This window comes from Sylvia atricapilla, chromosome 8 (genome assembly GCF_009819655.1).
Source record: "Sylvia atricapilla isolate bSylAtr1 chromosome 8, bSylAtr1.pri, whole genome shotgun sequence".
Classification (NCBI taxonomy): domain Eukaryota; kingdom Metazoa; phylum Chordata; class Aves; order Passeriformes; family Sylviidae; genus Sylvia; species Sylvia atricapilla.
In genome coordinates, this window is record NC_089147.1 from 29,141,062 (window position 1) to 29,159,232 (window position 18,171).

The window sequence follows — 18,171 nt, forward strand, 5'->3', positions numbered from 1 at the left end:
GTCTGTCCATACACTATTTGAAATGTATTTTGATATTGCATCTTGCTGGTTTTTCACCAGGATATTCAGAATTAAAAAGCCACGTGCCCAAGTATAGGCAATACACTGTAGTGATACTGAAGTTGGTTTGAATTTGAGTAGACCAGGTAATAAAAGTAACTGCAATAGAAAACAACAAAAAACTAATGAACTAAAAAACTAAGGTTTAATTAAATATACAAGTTTTTAAAAGAGGTACCAGTGGTAAGGTTAGTGAAACTGAACTAAGCTACCTCTGCAACACACAGTAAGTTCCAAAGCAGCCCAGTGCATGTGTTCCAGCAAGGCAGCATCTCTGATTTAATCCCCTTGTGTTCTACACAAATAGAGTTTCCTCTAAGTCATCCCACTCCGTGGCTCAGGTGATGTGGAACAGCAGCACCCTGTTAGCCTGCAGCCTGGGTTCAGGTGTTACCCTGCTACTGCAAAGAATAGGATGAGGATGAAGACAAAGCTACTGCTGTTGTGGAGAAAGAGGCTTTGGGAGAGCTGTGTCTTTTACATTCAGGAAAACATCTTCTTCTACCCTCAGCTAGAACCAGTAATGATCATCAGCTAACAGAATGCAACTGAAAGAAACGGATAGCTGATCCATCACCACCATCACTTTTAGGAAGATGTAAGCTGACAAAAATTGAAAACGTTTTAAAATTATTACTGCACATAGTTCCACAAGTATTTTGTCTTCTCAGGCTAACTACTAATGCCTGCTTTGTCTTTCACTTTGCTTTCTACTGCTTACACTGCAAATACTTCATTTGGAGTTATACTGTTAGGCCTTTGTAGTACCAAAAATATCAAACATGACAATTTCTCTAAAAATACAGAATAGTTAATCAAATTTTCCTGCATTTTCCTCATTACCACTACTTACAAGTGGGTGATAAAAAATTATTAGGATACTCAACAATTTTGGATTAATACTGGTAATTCTCATAGATTTTGACTGTACTTCCATTACACTGTAAATAGTGGAAGAAAAGATAAGCCTAATAAGAAAAAATTCCAACCTTGGAATTCCCAATTTCTAACAGTTTAATTTATATAGCATTTACTACATCTTAATACCAGATGCTAATATAATATAGGTCAGGTTGCCTTGGTATTTCATTAGAATGAACACACTACTTTGAGCTTTAAGGATACTCCTTACCACAAAATATCTGGTAATTTGTTTCTGGTAAATTACATCTCATAACAAATACATTAAGGACCCAAGAGGAAACAGAAATCTCTCAGTATCAGAACAAATACACAGCACAGAGTAACTTCTTTATTTATTCTAAAGGACCACCATAAATCCAAAACAATATACAACAATACAACCACATAATGAGCATTTGATAAGAAATAAGAATGTTTTATTCAAAATGTACTTAAAAGGCTCTTTCAAGATATTAACACTATCATATTTCTATGACATGAGAAAACACTAAAAGGCATGACATAAACCATGAAAAACTCAAGACTATCTGTAAGGTTAGGGCAAGCAAAGCAGCTTGCAATAGAGAAAAAAAAATCAGGGTGTTATGGTTTGGACATAAGAACAATCCAACAGGTCTGGAAATGCTTCCTCTATCAAAGGTTTTACACAGTGTCCCTTTGTATTTGGCTGAATATATGTTACTTTCTGCAAATGACAAATCAGCCCCAGGTAAAGATGATGCCCCTGCTTCACAGAATTCCTTGCAGTTACCAAGTCAGGGGCAAAACAAAGATGTTGTGACCAAATTATCCTGATTCTCAATTCCATAGTTGTATTTATTTCAATATATATTATCAAACCCCTGAACTATCTTCAGATATAAATATTTTTTTCCTCACTGTTAGAACTAATCCAATTTCTGTACCACACCGATACAATTCCTGGACTATGCTGAAATTTGATATGCATATTAAACACACATATAAGTTACTTCTAAAATTATTCTATAAATATTCAAAAAGTAGTATAAATACTGCTAAATAAGTCCAACACATCTGGATGGCCAAAAAAATACCAACCTTTCATCGTCCATTTCTAAGCTGGATTCACTTTCTGACAGCTGTCTGCAGAGAGCTTCCCTACGTTCCATTTCCCTCTGTAATTTTCTTTGAAGTCTCAAGTTTTCTTCTCTCATATGTCGCTCCTCTTCCAAGTATTGTGCCATCTTCTCCGAATCTGAAATTCATTGTTTTGTTAGAAGTTGATTAAGATTTGATTTATCAGGCAGCCAAGTATGTCGTGCCTAATTTTGCTCCAACACTTCAAGATGAAGGTGTAGAAAATGCTCAGGACAGATCACTGAAAATTTTCACCTCTAAGTCATTAGTTCAAAGCCTAATTCAGAACAGTAGCTACTAAAATAAACTATTGCTTGAAATCAAGTTTGAAAATAAAATGTAAGAGAAACAAACAAAAGTCACTGCCACAAACTGAAAGTGCTTATAGAAATAAATTTGTAAAGAAAGAAAAATTTTATTAAGAAAACATAATTAAAACCATTAAGAAAAAATACTGATTCCTGCTCCATTAGAATAATGCTATTCCACATTTACAAAGATTTTCCTACAACATACTGAAGAAATTATTATAAAGGTATATTTTCATTTAGAAGGAGGAAGCACAATACAAAGTCTGAAACTCCAAACTCAAATTTGTATTAAAACTGCTACCTTATGTACATTCTACAGCACTCTTTCAATTACACATCTTCTAGAAACTGTCCAATGGAACATTTACCAATATTAAAATACTAGTACTAAAATTGTATTCAATTTTAATCTTAAAAGCCAACAAGAGGTTTTTAATCACTTACAGATTATTTATAGTGATAAAGTCAAACTATTAAAAGTTACGAAGCTTTATGACAGATTACTTAAATAAAATGGAATATATGATGAAGACTTATGAGACACAGTGTATTTTGTGAGATTTTGTAATGTTTGAGCAAGGTTACAGTTAAATCCCTGACATTAGGAAAACCCAAAACAATTAATCATGCTTTGTCATCACTCCTTTACGCAGCAACCTTCAAAGTAAAGAATATTCCTGTTTTAGAAACCTGTTCACAAATTATAAACAATGTGATTTCTCTCTTTTCTGTGGAAATATCACTTTTAAATGTAACAGTATCACTTTTTGCACACTCTTATCATACCAAATCAGTTCCTAGAAGTGTTTCAGAAACAAAAAAGTAATACAAGTATCAGGAGTTCATAAGCAGATTTCATTAAGTACTTAAGAAGAATACTAGAGGTTCTCTAATGACTATATATTACAAATGCCAATCTGAAAACTGTATTTCAGTTTCATCTTCTGCTTGCAGGCTGACACATCCACCATTCCTACCAGCTCTGCTATTGGTACTGCAGTTCTGCTTAACTTGTTCACAAAGGGAGAGAGCTCTCTTAAACCTAACTCTTATTTTCAATGTGAATTTGACATTAATGCTTTCAATTTCTTACTCTAAATCACAGCAGTTCAAAAAGAAACCTATTTAAAAAAAGAGGATACTCGAAATGAAATTAATTAGGGTGGATTTGCGCAAAGAGTACTTTTAATCTAAGGCCTTGCTCTTGTTCTGAACTTTAACAAGTGAAGGCTGCAGCGCAGAATTTGCAAGTACAAAGATTAGCTGTCCTTATCTTCTCTCCACAGCCACAAATTAGTGCCATAAACTTGTGCACAAGGTCTCTGCAAAAGAGCACCCTTGATCCATCCTCTCTGCCTTGAAGGAAGGCTGCTGCCTCTAGCAAGCTCCTTCTCTAAACGGAGGTTGAAATATTCCAGTTAGCCTGGCTGGCCAGAGGGGAATACTATTGACTGCTCTGAATTTTTCTGGCCATGTGGTGAGGTTATCTACTCACTCACCAACCCAGAACCAGGCAGAACTGCTGACTCTCAGACAGGAATTTTAGGTTCAGCAGGAAGGGATGAAGGACTGGCACCGCGAAATGCAGGTCCCACTGCTGGGCAAGGGGCCCCAGCCCTGCACCACAGGAATTCTACACAGCTCTTTATGCTTCAAAGCCATCTTACACAGGAAAGGACACAGTAAATTCATGCTGCTATACTGTGCAGCAGCTGCCTCAGGTTAATCATTAACAAGTGAAATTCTCATATACAGCTGACCTTTATTTCACTAGCTGTTCATTCTTTTGAGTAATTCTTAATCTGCAACACGACTCCTACAAAGGAGGCCATAAATATGTTTTGAAAAATTGGTATGTTGAAATACTGCTAAGTTTCTGGGGGGGAAAAAAAAAATAAAAAAAAAATAGAGATATCTTTTTCTGGCACAAAATAGTCAAGGATTATTTTTTGATTCTTCCAGACATCCTTTTAGTAAAGCTAAAGAATCCCCTAAACAACAGCATAAATACATCAACAAGCAATAACACTGCAATTATGAAAATGCTGTAATCCAAACCTGCCCCATTTTTTCCACTTCTACCTTGAATTCAAACTCAAGAAAGTACATATAAAAATCTTACAATGCAAAAACTTCAGAAGATTTGAAAAAAAAGTCATTTACTCACGCTGTAACTGTGCAGCTCTCAGTTGTTTCTTTAACCTCTCCACTTCATTCTTTAAAAACCTGATATGTCTCATCATATTTTCTGGAGAGTCTATCTCCATTGATATGTCTCTGGGTGATGGTGGAGCAGATACCGGCTGGTCTAATTTCTCCTGCAAAATTCTGTATGAAAAATAGTGCCAACTTTACCTTCCACTCTAATGAACACCTCTTATATCCCCCAGAAAGACACTGCAAGGATTCTGACAGGTATGTAGGGTTTATTTTAATTACTGTTTGTGGGGAGATGAACTGGGAAGGAGTTATAATGTTTAGTTTTTAACTCAAAATAAAAAAAGTAAAGTTTGTCGTCCTAGTACAGAAGAATTTTGTAATGAATTCTGACATTGACATTCCAAAATATTACAACATATAGTTCAGGAGAAACAATTTTAGACTACAAATAGCTATCTCAGTTTTGTCCTCAAGCACTACTTATTGCACAAAATTTTTGCTAAGAAAATTAATTTGATCTCTTATAAGTTTTTACATTTATGTTCTTGGAGAAAGGAAGTGATCTTTAGAGAAGATTAAGTAAAGTATGTCTATCTTGAAATACAGGATTTTCTGCTTTCAACCACTATCAAAAGAATTTCACAGACATTTTCTGAAGGATGGTAAAACAGACCCCCTTTTTGGTTTTTTGGTTTGTGGTTTTTTTTAATTTCCAAAGAGAAAGGAAGGTGTTCCATATAATCAAGGTTTCAAATGCTTCAAATAACTGATGGTAATTTCAGGTGTAATGAACTTCTGTTATGAAATAAGCATTGAAGAAGAAATAAACTCGTAAGAAATTTATAAGAAATCTTCTTAAGAAGAACTCACTCATAAGAAATTACGAAATAATGGTAGATATGAAAAGTTCTAAATGATGATCTTTGGAGGTAACACAGGAGTACTTTGAAAGAATGCAACTTTAGAAGGAACATGTTGATGGGGCAGATCCAAGGCTGCCCTGAAGAGCAGGGACAGCACTATGCAAGCACAACCTTTTGCATGGTGCAGTATCCATGTGTACCATACAAAGTGCTAAAGCAGGCTCTGACTCCAGCACAGCTCCTCACAGGGAGGGGCACAATCTGAGATAAATCTAACCAGAAATGGCTTGCCTTAAAGAAGGCTTTAAATCTTAAGATACACAAAAATCCTACCAAAGGTCCATCCTGCTATGGATTCACCAGTGGTGAATACCACATGTACCTCTTCAGAGCACCTTCCACACAGCAGGGCTCTGGAAAATAAAACTACCAAACCTGCAGTTCATTCAGGCTCAGGTGTTTTCTGAGGCCCTAGCCAAGATTCAGAGGGTCACATTAATGTGACAATAAACACATATAAAATAAGGTATCAATAATCATTAATCATTATTCTCTCCTACCTCCTCCTCAAACTGAGTTTTTGTTACTATAGCATTTAAGAGATGGTTACTTTCATGCATATTTTTAATTTTAGCTGTTTTAATAACAAAGAGTCACTCTCTTAACTTCTATTAAAGAAGCATTAGGAAGTCCCAATGACATGAGTGCACACCACTGAGGAAAAGCTGAAGTTTTCTTTAAGCAGACAGGGAAAGAACAAGAACTTCTCATATAACAAAGACAGTAAAATACACTGAATTTAAAGCTGACGCCAAATCTGAAGCTTTAAGAAGAAGCTACCAGCAGTTGAAAAAATTCAATAAATTCCTTCAGGCTTTCCCAGGTAATTTCTTATACTGGTTAGTTTTATCTACTTTAAGTAATCAATGATGTGGCACCGTGCAAACAAGGAACTTTACAACTGCTTCATCTTCCATGTTTTCACAGATTAGACAACTCTTGTGGGACAGAGATGAACACATTTAATCCAGAACTTGATGTATTAGAAACCTCTCCCACAGTAATGAGTGCACTGTAACAAGACAAACCGTTTTTCTGCTTCAAGCTTATCCATCCTCTTCCAGAGACGATTCACTAGTGCTTCTTGTTCCTGTTCCAAAGTGTTTTCAAGATCAATCTTCTCACGTCTTAGCTGCAGAGGAAAAACAGTGAAAATGATGGGCATGTATTTTTTGCATGCAACTGTCCTTAGGAAAGCTCTAACAACACCATTTTACATAATGCTTTACAGGAGCAAGGAGAAGGGGAAGAAGAGACACAAATTCAGGTGCAACACACTGGAGAAATCAAGAGATTCAGTAGTTACACAGTTGTTATCTCTTTAACACAAGTTCTTCTCAGAGAACCTGTCTCTGGCCAATAAGCAGGAGCATGAACCCTGGAAATGCAGGCACTGATGACATTACAAACCTATTTAAAGACACCTCTTGTTCCATGAATCCATGAAATTCAAACTGAATTTACTGCTCACTACAGCAATGTTTATTCTTTTGAAAAGTTTTAAATGTTTTTAGTGGAAGAATCACAGTGAAGTAATCCAGAAATGGAAGAAAAGACATGTTTGCTTTGTGTGCCGAGTGTTAGATAAAGGACAAAACAAAAACAGTAAAGAAAAAGTTATGTGAACTGCCTTAAGTGTTACTGCATCAATCCTTACCAGCAAAACAAATGTAATTCTGTCTTAGCAAAGGCTTTATAAAATTAAAAGCTTGACTTGACATTATTCACATTCACTTATTATGTGAACAATCATTCTTGATTCTACTACAAGTTCATAAAAGACATAATGCAAAAGCTTCGACCCTACAGTTTAAGTAGAAATACAATGCAAGTATTATTAAGAAAGGAGAATATTAAGAGGCACAGCTGATGTTACTCTGTAGCGATTTCACTGAACGCAAAGTGTTGTCAATAATGAAATATTTGGGAACAGATCAACACCTTTACAGGTGGAAAATGGCATGGAAGCATTTTTCCAAGCCAAGCCTTCGTTAACACCACTTTTCTGCTGGGCAAATACTTTCACATTAGAAAATGGAAAGACTGAAAACAGAATTAAGTGATTGCCATTTACTACATCACCAGCTTAAGGGCTATTGCAGCACCCAGATCTGTAAACTATTAGTGCAAACCACTAAATTAATACTGAGAAACCCAAACAAAATATCATCTTACACACTTCAGATACCAGTGCAAGTTTAATGAATGTACAACTTTCTCCTTTAAAGGTTAGAGGAATTAGTTACCGTGAGCAGAAGCAGACATATGTTGATGAGTAATAGGGAACATACTTAGCAAGAGAAACACTGTCTAGCAAATCTTTCCATGTTTGAGTTTCCAGATGTACATTAACAGCTCAGGGAACGTACATCTCAAGAAAAGAGAAGTCAGAAGCAACACGCTTCAGCCTCCCCACGAGGATTAGAATTTGGATCCTGACACTTTGTTCCCCACACGGCTGGAGCTGGAGCGGTAGGAAAGGAAAGGGCTCAGCCCCAGGAGCACAGGGCACTCTGCCTCAGGGCTCCTCAGAGAGTCTGGCCAATGCTGGCAGCTGGGAATATCCAGAAGGAAGAAACTAAGGAAAATGTCCTGGGAATCTGAACACTCTGCTTCTACATCAGCAAACCCCAGCTCTCCACTACACTGCAGAGCTATCGAGAAAATCACAAGATAAAACAAGTGTGAACACAGGTATGACATCTGCAGCAATGGTTTTTGCATCATTTCAATGCAGCATGGCTTAGACTTACCCACTCTTAGTCTTTCTACAGCTATGTTTTCATCTAGCAACAAACAAACCCACAAGAACATACAAGTGAAAAGAAATCTTTTAATGGTACAAAGAAGAGCACATTGGAATTTAAAGACAGAGTAAATTATTTATAAGCCTGGATTTGAAAAATCTAGAATTACATTTAGCATTATAGCAACCCTCACCAAGGCAGAGGAGTCCATTAATTATAAATTTGCTTGTAGGTGAGCGTGTACAATGGGCAAAGTCAAAGCATCAGCAACAGTACACAGATGAGCATTGTGCTGTGCCCTGAAGCTGCTCTGACAAAACATCAAAAAAACCCAGGTGAAACAGACCTACAACTCCACATTTCCAGCAGTATAAAAACATACTGGAAACAAGGATCTTCCCTTCCTGGTTATGAATGTTGTGCCAGTTTCTCCCACTGTCAGCACTTTAAAGCTTGCAGGAGAAACACCTTGAATGGCACCTACAGCAGAAACAACTGCAGCATCCTGTTCAGAGCTGTGGATTCAAAGAACTGGTGTACTTGGCTTGGTACTCGATAGTTTCAGGTGTACTTTGAAATGTATTCCAATCAATGAACTTTTTAAAAATGTGGTAATAATCTGAAATAAAATAAGCAGGATGGGATTATGCTCAGGACCAAGCTAGCAGCTCTGTCAATACTGGTGTCACTATAGAGGTTCAGAGTTAAATCCCAAATAACATCACTTAATTTTGACCATTAATACAAGAAAGCATTGCTTGCTTTGCAGACCTTAACGTTCCCTTCAGAGGAAGAGTAAAATTCCTTTTAACTCTCCTCACCACCCACTTGTGTTTCTTCTTACTTTCTGTCACACATGCACTTACTTAACTTCAAAATGCAGCTAAAATATCCATTGTATGTGTATTTCAGTATTATTGCTGTGTCAACTGTCTTGCCAACTTATTAACAGGCACAACTGCTCCCTCCTGAAACTGAGGTCTTCTGAATCACTCGAAGTTGAATATGCTCATCTCTGCCTATGCCCACTATCCCAAATTTTTTTCTCTGCTTCTGATCTCCACTTTGCCCTTTGGAGCTTTAATTCTCTGCTGCTTACAAACAAAAACTTTCCTGAAGATTTTACCATCTCATGTTCTGCTCCTTTAAAAGCAGACATAGGAGATGATTACTTACTAGCAGTTTAGTTGTTATTTCTCATCTCCTAACTGCATCAATTCTAGCTTCTCATTACACTGTATGAAATAGAAAAGCAATTAAAAATAGTAACAGCAAGACTACACACACTTGACCTCTGCAGGGCAATCCTGACAGCTATTTATTTCCTATCAAACCACTGAACTGTAACACAGAACATTATTGCTCGTTTTAAGTGAGCCATTCAGTTAATGAAATAGTCACATGCTGTAAATCTCTTCACCATTTGCCTTCAGAGAAGAATGCTCTGTTGACTTCAAGCTGATTCAAAAAATTATTTCAGGTCACATCTGAACCCTAAGATTCAATTTAATTTTTATTAAGGAATAATATTCTATGCAACCACTAATCAGCTAGCTACTGATCACCTGCTGTATAAGCAGTTCAGATGAAAAAAGCAAAGGAGAAAGAAAGAACACAAAGCATAGATAATTCACGTTCTCTCCTTTAAAAACAACATTTTAGTGAACGTAAGCTGTAATTATCTGCTCACTGATAGATCTCAGTGCAGCCCAGCCCAAAGCATTGCTGGAGCTCTCCTCCCAAGCCCTGTTTAACAGGTGCTCTGAAGGTTGTGCTGCAGATTGTGGTAATCTCTCTCCTTAACTCCCTCTGTGTGTAATAAAGGCAACATGACTCTCCTCACAACTTTGGGTTGCTTCTGGCTAGGAACAGCACATGTCCCAAGGCTGCAGCTTCAGCTGGTTAATTAGCACAATCAGCACTTTAATTTGTGTAAGGAAAGAAAGTGTGCTGAAGCCCTAAGTAACCTGACATTTATCTTACTCAGAGAAAAGAGGCATACGGAGAGTTACACATCAACTCACATGGAATTTCTAAGTAAGAGTGACAGCCACATTTTAACATCTTCACAAAGTTTTCAAAGATACTAAAGGCCTTTGTGCATCTATGCTTTTTGAACAGTGTATCATTGACATTTAGATGTAGCAACAAGTTTCAAATTTTATGAATTCACAAGTCTGTCTGTCCAGAAGAAAGAAAAAAAATACCATGAAGATTTCAGCTGTGGCTCATGCTAGCATTTCAAAAACTGCAACAGCTTAGTATGTTAAGCTTACTTTGCATTTTGATTAAGTGGCAGCCACCACCACCTTGTGGCTAAGAGAGTTACTTCAACCTCATGCTAATTTCCATGCTGGGTAAGGATTTGTTGGAAACTATGTGCTCCTCCTACCTTCGAATTTTTCAGTTTGTTCCACCGGTCTCTCCATATAGAATGTTACCATGACAATCAAGAGAACTCACTTGATCACTTAGATAGCCATTAAATAATTTATCCATGCCAACAGAAAAAGGAGAATCATACAAAACTGGTAACAATTCAGATTACCAACAACAACAAAGTTCCACAGCAGAAGAAATCACAGAGATAACACACTATACTTACACCATCTGAATTATTGGACCTGCACACGCCAGAAAATCTGGAGCCCTTTAACAGCAGGTTTCATCAGTTTGCCTTTTAAGTCTTTTGCCTTTTAAGACCAAAAAGGTCTTCTACGGACACCACAGAGATGCCTTGATGCAGATGCCTAAAATCAGACATAAGAGCACTCCCAATGTCCAAACATCCCATTGAAACACAGCCAAACAGGTGGTGTCTTATCTCTGCAATCTTCATGGCTGTCTAGGGATAAAAGGTGCTGCATGGAGTTGAACTACAAGGTTCTGAAGAATACACACAGCTGACAACTCACACTTCCAGGGCTGTGCTATCCAAGCTGCCACCAAAAGGTGACCTAGACCACAAAGGGATCATTTACCACTGTGCTTAACACCATCAGAAGTGACAGTCTTTTCTCACCACCAGCATAACTGCAACCTGATGAACAGCAAAAAGCAGCATTATTTACAAAAGAGCTGCTTTTGCAAAAGTCACTGCTGTCCAGCAGACATGAAGGCCCACAGAAAGACTACTAGTAGATACAATGGCCATGAAAAGAACTAATCCAAGTTTCTCACGATGAATTATGTTACTTTTCTATCGCCTCGAAAGTTGAACTGAGTTTTCTATATTCTCAATATTGCCCAGTTTCTTACACACTTAAAGTATCAAGCCAAACCTAAGACAAAAGAAGGACTTGGTTTTTTCTCAGTCATATAATAATGGAATGAAAGAGTTACCTGCTCCAGGGTTAGCTGCTTCGAAATTGTATCATTTTCCAGTTTTTTAATCTTCTTCATCAGTTTGTTCACTTGAAATTCCTGTTCCTGTTCTAAATGCTGCTCCAGTTCAGCTTTCTCATGTTGCAGCTAAAAATTTAGGAGAGATGTAAATATTTTAAACAAATAAAAGCATGAACTTAGGCACCTTTTATACATTTATTTACACATTTATTCCTCCTGCATGTTAAATTCTCTACTGATGCTTCTCAAAAAACTTCAAAATGCACAACTCCCCAACAGCCCTTGAAAAAGGAGCATTTTAAACTGTGCTGCACATTTACAAAGCAGAGAAAAGCACATTTCCAACAACTGAATTAAGTCAAATCAAAAAAGGCTATTTCATATGCTATATACAGTACATTATAGACAATTCCAAAATAAAAAATCTATCATAATGCTCACAACAGCATTAATTTTAATCTAAATGCCTCATCTCAAGAGCACCCAAAGCACAAAATGCAGGTCTTAGCACTTCCTTCTCTGGGCAGCTGAAAGCTGAAAATCATGACAGAAGTCACACTAATGAAATTGCTGTGCAATGAGTTTACAAACAACACCCAAAAAAAATCTCCAATTTATTTTCCTATGCTAACAAAATCAAACTGTCCTGATGACATAAAAATACTGATTATTTCAAATCAATGTTACACATTTTCTTAACACTGAAGGGATTTTTTTTTTTCATTTTATATGTCCAATGGAAAAAAAAATTGGCTCTCAAGCAGATGGAAACCAACTCCCCCTCCTCCATTTTATCATAAAGTGTGGCTTGGACTAGAGTCCCTTGGAAACAGAGACCTAAGTCTTCCTTGTGGATAAAACAGTGTGATTGGCACCACTGCACAAACACGAGAACCTGACTCGGGGAAAAGCAAATGTCACCAACAGACAGTGGTGTAATTACAATGTGTTCTGACCATCCGCTGAAAACTGCAGGCACCTTTTTCCACCTGCTTATTTTTTCTGTGCCAGTTCTTCTGGCTAGCACATAACAATCTCTAAGATCACAGTGTTTAAATGTGTGAGGAAAACCTGAGGAAACCGAGAGACACCTCCCAGTCACGGACACAAGTCAAGTTGCTGGATAACCACAGTGAAGGAATAGACTTTGATTTTGAAACAAGCTCAAATTGCTCATTTGTTCATCCAGCTTTTTTTGCTCCTATTTAGAGAAAAAACTGGTCTGTGAAGTGCCTGGAAGAGAGATCAAGGCAAAAGGCTCTTAGAGGAAGAGCACCAGGCAGACAGCAAGTACCTGGCAATATACATATGGGAAAGGTTTGGAGGTTATGTTTTCAGGGCTTGTCAATCTTGAGATTTGATTTTTCACAATTTAAAACAAATACCAGAATGGCAAACTCTTAGAATAGAAAATATTGGCTTCATTTTTCAAAGTGGGAGAAAAATATTACTACTATCCCCCAAAATATATGAGCGGTGTCTGTCATCCATACAGGATAAAATCTTTTTTCCCTTTTATCTCCTCTGATCACAAAAACAAACCAAAACAATCAAAATCCAGTTATTGATGAAACCTTAATGCTGAAGAACAGAATTGCTAAAAATGAGAAAGTATCCCCTGATACAATACAGGTGGACAGGGCTCATTTTTACTAAGTAAAGCAAAAGAGCTTTTTCCAACTGTTTTTAATTATATGCAGTTATAGTAACAATGGTCTACAAATACACCTGCCAGCTAGAGAAGGAAAAAAATGTGTTAGAAAGTGTCACCTTGATGCCAATGTCTTACAGACCTTGAATGGCATATGAAAACTGAAAGATAATTTCCAGCTCCAAAACAACAGAGATGGGTTTGGTGCAAGACAGACAGTAGTAGTGAGTAGTCTGAAGTGAGAAGAGGACTATCAAACACAAAGCCCAGCAGCAGCAGTGTGTGCCTCACGTCACTCAAGTTCTAAACAAATACAGCAATACCCTCTCTCTGCAAAAACAAGTGTCCTCATACAATGCAGGACCACATCTACCTTCCTTCCTTACTGTACTGGCTTACTTCTGGGATGGATTGTGGGAAGTGTTTTTATGAAATAATGGAGCCAGTGGATGAAGTGTCCCCTTAGAAAACAAACCCTCATTTATCCCCCAGACTATGACCTTGTACAGTCTATTTTTAGGGACTCCAGGCCCTCAAAAGCTATCCACTTCCTCCTTTGCTGCCTATTGAAAGTCCTATTTATTAACAATTTTGTATCAGCAGTTTACCTCCTCTTTATCCAGATGTTCATCAAATAATTGATAGATGAGCTGGCTCTGTTTATTCCACACAATCCCATTAGCATCCTTGAGCTGATGATACTTTGGAGAGCAGGAAGGGTAATAGCTTCTGTTTACAGACTTACAGTTCTTTTAAAGAATTGTCAAGAATCAGACTTACAGAAGAAAAACTTCTGTACAGATATCTAATTACTCAACTTGCCTGACTACACACACTATTATCTTGGTATGTTGTAACATTTTGCTTTCAAGGACAGCTACTTGAAGCAATTTGCACTTCCAAAAATATAAGTGTGTTGAAAAAAATCTGATTTTGATTTTGAAAAGGACTGGTGCATTTTAAAGTAACTGACTCTGTAAGATTAAACAATAATAAAAATAAATTCTTCTTAGGAGCAGCTTTGTTTCACAAGGTGAATTTTCAAGATTTACTACTTTCAGTTTCAAAACAGTAACTCAACAGGTCCATGTCCACCACTGCAAGAACAGAGCCTGCATAAAAAGGTTTCTCATGATAGTCTGCAAAATACTGCTACCATTCTATAATGACTAAGGATTGAGGATGCTATAAATTTTTTTTCCCAAGCTTTCCAGAGACTTCATCGGGTAAACAAAAATATAATTACATGAAGTACACAGGAGAACATAGTAAATGTATATATAAGGCTTATAAGAACTTCATCAGGGATGCATGGGAAAAAAATCTCTTGTTTACTGTAAGATCTCTGTTGAGATGCATGTGCTCCTTCATTCCTGCAACACTCAACCTAGAAAATTTATAATGATGCAAAAAAATTGGTACCTATCTAATTAAATTGTACATTCATTCATTTGGCTTGTAGAGGCAGTGCATGTTACAGTTATAAAAAGCTATTATTAAGCAATGGCATGGCACTGGAAAGACAGTATTATTCCAGTGGAAACACCTTCTTGTATGTGCTACCATGCCTGTTTAGACTCAATCTGGCATATAGCAAAAGGTTTCAAAATTAATTTCTTCTGATACTGCAAACCTGATGTCAGTCTGTGTTTTATAGCAGTAATGCACATGGTGCTGAACTGGGGGATTCTTGCTGGCTGTTAGGAGGAGTGCTGCAGCTCTGGCAGGCAGCTCCTACATTTAAAACATTTTAACATTCTGGGAGCTCATTCCAGAGGCCAGGCTGAACGAGAGGCATAAGCCCCTACAATTGTGACAAACAAAGGTCTGACAAAACAACAAACACACAGGCACCATGAGAAAGTCCCTCTGGTTGAAAGTGCCTTTCAACAGAGTAATATGGCAGTAATTTTGAAACAGGCACAGAGTTGTAAATACTTGAAAAATTGAGAGAGTGCAAATCATATGCAGTTAAGCAGAAGCACCTCTCCTCAGTCCCAAAATGCAAAGTTTTAGACAATACAACAGATTCATATGCAATTTTTCCCCTTGCTCATCCAAAAGGCAGGAAGCCATTTGATGTACAATATCTGACAGCATGAATGCTCTAAGTCTAGTTCCAGGTCAGACCAACCCTGCCTGACAAACCCAGAGATCAAGAGTTAATCCCAAAGAACAGTGGAGCAACCAACTGGAGACTACTGTACTCCTGGTTAAGTCATTATCCAAAGTCTGCATCTAATTTAGCTAGAATCCCTCCAGAGAAAAGATGCCAAAATGGAAGTGGGCATTTATGAGTTCATTATTCTCTTAATAAAGACAGAACTGCTACATTCTAGTTAGAGTAATGGTAAGTATTGGCACTCACAAATCTCAGGAAACGAAAAAAAAAAAAAAAAAAAGGAAATTGTAATTATCTTACCTGCCTGGTCTAAAAAACATTAGTCAGGAATGTAGCCCTCCACCTGTATAATGGGAACACCACCCAATTACAGAAAAAATACTGTTATAAACTCTACACTGACCATGTGATGTGTGCCAATAATGCCCTCTTTTCCAAAAAATGAGTTTGTTTTGTAGTATTAGGAGTTTCTTTTCTCCAATTTTTAATCTTTTGTTCTACACAGGTATAATTTCCAGGATTCACTGCTGAAGAATCTAAACCTTCAAACAACAGATAAATTTTCAGAAAACGAAAAAAATCAGGTATTCTTTTCAGTTCTTTGCTGCTTAAGAAAATTGCCTGCAACTCATCAGTATTCTAATTTATTAAGTATTCAATTTACTAAGGCCATGATCTCTGAAGAGAAGAAAAATTACTTTCATGGAAACATATAGTAATACTGAAATGTTCCCTAATTCTACAGGTAAGCTCTTTAGTGTAAGGGACCATTTCTTCTGTATCATTTATAAGCTCCCAACCACATTACTGATGTTTAGGAGAATATATCAATATTCTGGGGTTTTATTTCACATCAATTTTATCACATCAGAGACATAATCAAGCCATGAAATGAGATCTGCATTCAGCATACACACAAACAGAAAAATAGTTATACTATTACACTGTTTGCTTTAAAACAAGTGCTCCACCTGTACTGCAAGTCTTGAGCCACTGTAAAGGTATGAAAAGTCATCCAGAAATATGGAAAACAGAACCTCCTGACCAGCGTAAGACAAGAGTTAATAACATTTGTAGCCTATGCCATAAATAGAAACACCACTGGTGCCACAAAAGTTTCAGCTCTGGCCTTATGGAGGAGCATTGATATAACCCTTATCTCCTCTGTGCACTGAAGTTTTCAGGTGCACCTTTAAGCAAGAAATTCCATGCCACTCACCCTTCACAGGCAAACCAACAATGGGATTGTGACAGCTGTTCTCTTTTTCAAGTTACCTTGACTATTATTCAGGGAGGACAAACTCACAATTTACTTTCAAAAACTGCTACCTAATGGCGTTGAGAGAAATTACACAGCTTCAGGATGAACAATTTTGAACACAGGTGCGTTTATGAACTGCCATATTGTAAAATCTTCTGGTGGATATAACCATGTTTATCAAAGGCAAAATGAGGCTTACAGCAAGGCCCCATGGAATGAAATCAAAGGCTGCAGGTGGTGGTCAGGATTTAACCTCCATACTCTTGTAGTTATGACTATAAAGCTGCTTCTTTCAGCAGAAGCCTGCAGCTTGGCTGCTGAAAGCTGGGTAATATTTAGGGGATGATGTTGAATCCACAACTGAGGATTTTTTCCAGATGCTGTAGGAAAGGTGAGAATAACTCCAGGGTTATGTCTGCATTCTGTTTCAGATGCTTTTCTGCATCTTCCTCTCACCAATGAGAATGAACTTGCAGCCATTAAGGGTTTCCAAGGGACAAACAGCACAATGCCCTTGCACTGTTTTACACACTGCAATGAGCCAAGCACCCCCTTGGCCATTTTGTGAACAGTAGCGTGACCACCTTCTTTAATTTGGGACAACAGCCAAAGCCCACAGCAAAAGGGAACAAAAATGATCGCACTTTTAAGTTGACAAGAAGTTTATATTTCTCTTTGCAATGTGTCAACCTATTTTGCATAATTTCAGCAATTTAAGGATGCTAAAGATAATCAGAAAAAACCTGTTAAAACAATCTCATGAATTCTAGGGAAAAGGCTAAGCACATTTGAACCAATTACTTGATACAACCATTTACTTGCTGCAGAACTCTGTGGTACACATTTCTGTGCAAGGTCACTATATAACTTCAAAACCCTTCAAACAAATTAGGTGTAATCCATGCTTTTACTTTTAAAGTAAGTTTTAGTTTCCTCTTTATAATGTATAGTACAGTCCCACATAATCTGTAACAGATTTCTACATCTCCCTTTCAAATTAAACAACACTGTTCAACGTACCATTTCTCCCTTTACAGCCAGAGACTTCAGTGGAAAGCTTTTTCTATGGTGATATCCACATCTTACTTCAATTAGAAAAGAACAGTTGATACCCCTATTTTATTGCCATCTGCTTCTCTGTTTTTCATGAAAATGTATGGCACAGAAACCAAACATGTCTCTTACTCAAACATTCTTGTCAGTCCTCAAGAACAGCAAGGGGAAATAGTAATACCAAGTAAGGGATATTTTCTCTTTGCTACTGAGCTTCCTGTGTGATAAGAGGCACCAAAGAGACAAAGTGAGAGAAGCCCAGTTTCCAGTAACAAAAGCGCCAGATGGGATTAGCTCTAGTGGTGTTTCCAAACACTCTGTTTCCTTAACTGCAGGGCAAAACGTGCCTTCAGTCTCCAGCTGCAGAACACAGCAATGCTTACAACATACAAATTTAGCTTCTTTTAAAGTGCCTAGTTTTTCATGACAAAGCTTAGAACTAATGGACGATAAAAAGCTCACGTAGATCACATTAAACACTCCCCTAACATAGTACTCTGTCTCCTACAGGGGTCA

At 37.3% G+C, this 18,171-nt stretch overlaps 1 protein-coding gene across 2 annotated transcripts in view; it reads right to left on the reverse strand.

Moving 5' to 3' along the window:
- Window positions 1-18,171, reverse strand: part of CCDC6 (coiled-coil domain containing 6) — a 48,871-nt gene that overhangs the window by 10,132 nt on the left and 20,568 nt on the right. For both annotated transcript variants that reach the window (XM_066324234.1, XM_066324235.1), the window contains exons 3-6: window positions 11,566-11,694; window positions 6,505-6,608; window positions 4,561-4,721; window positions 2,044-2,200 (exon numbers count right to left, since the gene is read on the reverse strand). In XM_066324234.1, the coding sequence (XP_066180331.1) occupies window positions 2,044-2,200; window positions 4,561-4,721; window positions 6,505-6,608; window positions 11,566-11,694 (551 nt within the window). The remainder of the gene's footprint in view (window positions 1-2,043; window positions 2,201-4,560; window positions 4,722-6,504; window positions 6,609-11,565; window positions 11,695-18,171) is intronic.